Source organism: Poecilia latipinna, unplaced genomic scaffold (assembly GCF_001443285.1).
Source record: "Poecilia latipinna isolate Pla-1442-1.1 unplaced genomic scaffold, P_latipinna-1.0 Scaffold2266, whole genome shotgun sequence".
Lineage (NCBI taxonomy): Eukaryota > Metazoa > Chordata > Actinopteri > Cyprinodontiformes > Poeciliidae > Poecilia > Poecilia latipinna.
Genome location: NW_015114882.1, coordinates 14,655 through 20,256, shown reverse-complemented (window position 1 = coordinate 20,256; position 5,602 = coordinate 14,655). Strand labels below are relative to the sequence as shown.

Below are 5,602 nucleotides of genomic sequence, written 5' to 3'. Positions count from 1 at the left end.
TTCAAGGAGATTAGAGATATGCAGCCCTTCCTCAGGTAACATGTACCTTAAATTGACTGCACTTTAAATGCATATTTAATCACACACACTGACACTTTATGGGCATGTATGTTAAGCTACTGTAAACTGGCTTTGAATATAAACTACATTAAGTGAATGCATTAAATCACAGTTTAACCTTCCAAAAACTGTGTTTAGAACACAAATAAACCATGGAGTCTGAAAACAGTACAATAATCATACCATGGAATATATGTACATATCCTCACTTCCTTTACAAGCGATTACTGTTAGTAATTCAGTGGTTGCACCGACTAGCCCGCTCTTTCCCGCCGCTACAGTGTGTGCTAACCAGCTAGCATCATGGCCTGTTGGCTACTTCCTGTAGCCGCTGCTGGCTCCGAAACACAACAAAACTCGTCTTATATCTTTTAACACATTAACACAGTTCCTTAAACATTCCTCGAACAGAACCAAATAATAAAAGTACAAAAAATAAACTTGAGGGTTATTCTCACCTGAAAAACAGCATGTGAAGGAGCACACGGGAGACGCAGTCCGTGTTACTCCAATGTCTCTCAGCTTATGAGAAACGGCAGAGCAACAGGCAGCTGAGTCTTCGTGCGCCCCCTACCGGTGAAACACCGTTACGGCACCCATCGTCATTAACCCCTGTTATAAAAACCCCCATTTTCTTATCATAACCCCATAAACATTTAAAGAAATGCATGCTCTTGTATTTTCACTTTTGTGGGCACACACCAGTGGGCATCACATAAGCTTTCTTTTGTTATTCAGGTTTTTGCAAACAGCAGCTCTCATTTGTTATGTTCTGTTGTTCACCAGTTAATCTGTGATCAACCTCTTGATCAGTTCGCTTCTGCTTGAACCGAACCGGGCCGAGCTGAGCCCGGTTCGGCTGGTCTGGATGATGACCGGATCCCACCTGGACCTGTTCGGTCTCTGGATTTGATTCAGCAGAATTATCCATAAATAAACAAACATAAAGCAGCCAATCAGAAAGCAGTCCATCCTCCTCCACTGCGGTTCCCATGGTAACCACCTTCAGATGGTTCAGTCCTGCTCAGACTGATGATCAAATATCTATAATCAATAACAGTCCCTCTGAATCGCTTTGGATCTGTGACGTCATCCCGTCGCTTCACGACGCAGAGGTGAGGCAGAGGATGAAAATCTGCTGATCAGCCAGTCTGCGGCGCTTCTCTCCCTCTCTGCGGGTTTTTCTCCTCCATCTTCCAGCAGCGATGCTCCCGCAGCCCGCGCCCCGCCTCGCAGCTCCGCGCGCGGCCAAGCTGTAGCTCCACAGCTCGGTGCGCGGCCCCGCCATGGTGCAGAAGTCCCGCAACGGCGGGGTGTTCCCCGGAGCGCAGGCCGAGCAGAAGAAGCTGAAGGTGGGCTTCGTGGGTCTGGAGTCCGGAGGGACGGAGTCCAGCAGGGACGGAGCTCTGCTCATCGCAGGTGAGCTCATCCCCGCGCACACCGAATGACCGCGTGCGCGAGATCGGTGAGGTGTTTAGGAATAAGCAGGACAGGTAAGGTGGTTCTGATCCAGATGTCACCGGACCGCAGGGTTAGAGATGATTACTATTTAATGGAGAGGCCGAAGAGATGCATCATGGGAAAAGATGAGGAACATCAGACTGAGGTTCTAGTGCAGGGGGTCCAAAGTGGGTCCTGGAGGCCCGGCATCCTGCATGTTTTATTCTCTCCCTGGTGGCAGCAACAACCTCCTCAGCAGGTCAGTGTTCTCCTTAGGCCTCTGATGAGCCATCATTGGATCCAGGTGCGTTAAACAAGGGAGAGATGGGGGAAAGGAGAGCAGACATATGGGTCCCATATGGGTTTGAACCCTGGTTCCACAGTGGCCCCATATGAGTTTGTCCATGTAGGGCCCACGTAGGCTGTGGCCCTACATGGACAAACCCATATGGGACCCATCTGGATGGGTCCCATATGGGATGAGGCCCATATGAGGCCCACCTAGGATGCTGGCAGGGATGCAGGATGCCAGCCCTCGAGGCACCCTTGTTCTAGTGGGTCAGAACCGGATCAGATTCTTTATGGATCTACTCAAGTTTATTTATATAAAACATTTGAAAGTGCTTTATATAAAAACAACACAATTATTAACCAAAGCCAAAACAGTAAATAAAATAAAACATTACATCAAAGTGCCAAAATAAAGAGAAGTAACAAAAAGTTATGATCCAGCATGATAATCAATATTCCAGTTATTATTAATCAATTCTAACCAGCTGGTTTTTAGCCTGAAAGGAACTCAGTGTTTCAGCTGTTTGTCAGTTTTCTGGAAGTTTGTTCCAGATCTGTGGTGCATAGAAGCTGAATGCTGCTTCTCCATGTCTGGTTCTGGTTCTGATGCAGAACAGAAACAGAACCAGAACCAGCAGGTTGATCCAGCAGCAGATCTTTAATTCGTTCAGTGATTTATAAACTAACAGCAATTTAAAGTCTCAGTGAAGGAATGTAGAACCAGGTGGTGTAGAACCTGGTGGTGTAGAACCAGGTGGTGTAGAACCTGGTGGTGTAGAACTAGACGGTGTAGAACTAGACAGTGTAGAACCAGGTGGTGAAGAACCGGGTGGTATAGAACCGGGTGCTGTAGAACCGGGTGGTGTAGAACCAGGAGGTGTAGAACCGGGTGGTGTAGAACCGGGTGGTGTAGAACCGGGTGGTGTAGAACCAGGAGGTGTAGAACCAGGTGGTGTAGAACCAGGTGGTGTAGAACCGGGTGGTGTAGAACCAGGTGGTGTAGAATCAGGTGGTGTAGAATCAGGTGGTGTAGATCCAGGTGGCGTAGAACCGGGTGGTGTAGAACCGGGTGGTGTAGAACCGGGTGGCGTAGAACCGGGTGGTGTCTCTACCCTCCTGGTTCTAGTCAGATCTCCAGCTGCAGCTTCTGGTCTCAGTCTGACCTGCTGCACTAAATCCTGGATGAGTTTCTCTGGTCGGAGACTTTCGTCCTCTGGGCCTGAATGTCCTGCAGCTGCTGAAGGTCCACTGAGGAACCGGCTTCATGTGGCTCTGAGGTCAGAGGTCATCCTGATCTCTGGTTTCCAGCTGTGATAACTGAAGCTGTGCTCTGGGTCTATAACTAGATCTGTAACTCTAGATTGTCCGGAGATAACTTCAATTTCTGTTCAACTGGAAAAGGTTTTGGCACATCCACTCAGCGGTTATTGAAACCAAATATTTTCCATCTTTTACTGTTTGTAAATCTGAAGGCTGTGCTGCTGACTGTCCTGTTGGTACAGACATACTCAACATTACTCACAGTAAATCACAGAGTAAGTCAAATCATTGCCACAAGAGTTATGGAGGCTTTGAAGCAAATCTGGTGTATATGATAACTCGCAGGATTGGGAAATTCCTCGTTCAGAGTCTTGATGAGTTCTGATGGCTTCGATCAGAGAAATGTTCTCTGATTTCAGCCAAAGTCAGGAAATACCAAACCCCCGTCCACTAGCATCAACCAGCCCCAGTGTTTGGTGTTAGTTCAGCTTAAACTAGGGCTGTTGTAAACAAATATTTTAGTAATCGAGTAAAATCCCATTATTCTTACAATTAATCGAGTAATCAGATAAAAATAATTGATAAAATAAAATGTTATCGGTTATTAATATCAGTCCAATTTTTCATTTTTGAGCTTCCCTAACAGTTACTTTTTTGTCGTTTAGAAAACTAACCTGTAACAATAACAGCTCACTTTCTAAGTTAACCTGAAGAAAAGTTATATAAAGATCTGAAATTATATTCAATTTAATAATAAAGAGGCAGGCTCACAAATACGCTTATAAAATATGTCTGTGCTCCAGCTTTTAGTTTATGTATTCATCTTCAGTCAGTTTAATATATGAACTCTCACCTTGCCCCAAACCTGTCACTCTTTGGGTTTGAGGATACGGGAACTGTTGGGGGTTTGGGGTGGGGGGCAGTAGACCAGGGTACGAACATAAGACAGGGGGGAGAGCAATATGGGTGTGCTAAATAATAAAACATAAATTAATGAAGCTTTGAGGCAGATCAATTTACTTGAGGAATTTTAATAATCGAGGTACTCGAATCACTCAAGGAATTGTTTCAACCCTAGCTGAAAGCTTTAGCTTCTGGACTTCTTGGTGGTCAGTCAGTTTCTGTTGGTTATACCTTTTTGAACATAATGAGGGGAACATGGCTGCTGTTTGTGGTCTCCAGGTGGGGACGAAGGTCCTCGGCGTCAGCGCAGCAGCGTCTCTGGAGGAAAGAGACCTCCGAAAAGAAACGCCCTCTACAGGCGGCTGCAGAACTTCCTCTACAACGTTTTGGAGAGACCTCGCGGATGGGCCTTCATCTACCACGCCTATGTGTAATTACACACGCACACATACACACACAGCTGTCAGCTAGTGCTGCTGCTTCATGAATTTATCATTTAGTTTTAATGCGCTTTGACTATTGAAGAGTTTCTACGGCTGCTCTGAGATCCCAGCTGCAGTTGGATCTCAAAGTTCTGACCAGCTGATCTCAGCTGTGATGGGTTTGTTGGCGTTCTGTGTCCAGGTTCCTGCTGGTGTTCTCCTGCCTGGTTCTGTCCGTGTTCTCCACCATCAAAGAGTATGAGAAGAGTTCAGAGGACGCCCTCTACATCCTGGTAAACACCAGAACAACACGCCTGGTTCTGGGCCCAAGGGAGGAAATGCCATCTCGTTATTGGGAGGACGATAAGATTTCTTAAGTGTAATTTCGTGGGTCAGAAAAGTTACAGTGAAATGTAACGTGGTTTAAAACGTTTTTAATGTGTTCAAGGCAAAAATGACTAGTAAGTGATAATGGACAACAAACGTGTGTTTTTCTCAGTCAACAAACTGTTGAGACCCATAGAAGTAAAACTAAAATTCAAATGTTTAGATCTGAGTTTGTTTCAGTCACTGATCCAATCTCAGCTACACCTTTACAAAAATTAAGACTCTAAATAAAAACAAGTTTTAATGAGTCACTCTACTTACGAAAATTCCTCATAAATATTAAATTATTGTAGAGGCTCACAATACAAGTTATGTGTTATTTAAATTATAACTTAAGTAGGTGAATACCTGGGAAGTATCATAACTTCAACTCAAAGCACCAGGGTTTTTATGGAAAAATATTCAGAGTTTATTGTGTGGTTTTAAAGGCTTTATGTTGAAGACAATAAGAAATAAGGGCCTAATTATTTTTTTACTGTCAGCTGCTCTGCAGTATAATATCGCCCCTCTGCTGTCGGCTCAGCCCCTCTAGTTTCAGACTCTTCTTATTAACGTAAGAGTTTAAGAGCTAAATGTAATTAGATATTTGCTAGTCTATCAAAGTAATGTAGCCAGTTTTGCTAGTTTTGACTTAAGGCATAACAGGCAGTTTATCATGATTCAGCCAAAATAATGAAATAATGAACTGCAGTCTGATTTTTGTTCATGTGTTTCTTCTTATTAAGCAGTGAAAGTAAGTAAAATCTGTTTCATGTCTTTTGCTTTAAGTATTTACTTACTGGAGGGTTAATGTTTGTGCTGCAGAGCCACAGCTAACAGCTAGCTCCTCTGGTTCCATT

At 44.3% G+C, this 5,602-nt stretch overlaps 1 protein-coding gene across 1 annotated transcript in view; it reads left to right on the top strand.

Moving 5' to 3' along the window:
- Positions 1–661: 661 nt before the first annotated feature.
- Positions 662–5,602, top strand: part of LOC106937053 (potassium voltage-gated channel subfamily KQT member 2-like) — a 9,847-nt gene continuing 4,906 nt past the window's right edge. The window contains exons 1-3 of the mRNA XM_015018368.1: positions 662–1,479; positions 4,234–4,384; positions 4,579–4,669. Coding sequence (XP_014873854.1) covers positions 1,347–1,479; positions 4,234–4,384; positions 4,579–4,669 — 375 coding nt within the window. The 5' untranslated portion in view covers positions 662–1,346. The remainder of the gene's footprint in view (positions 1,480–4,233; positions 4,385–4,578; positions 4,670–5,602) is intronic.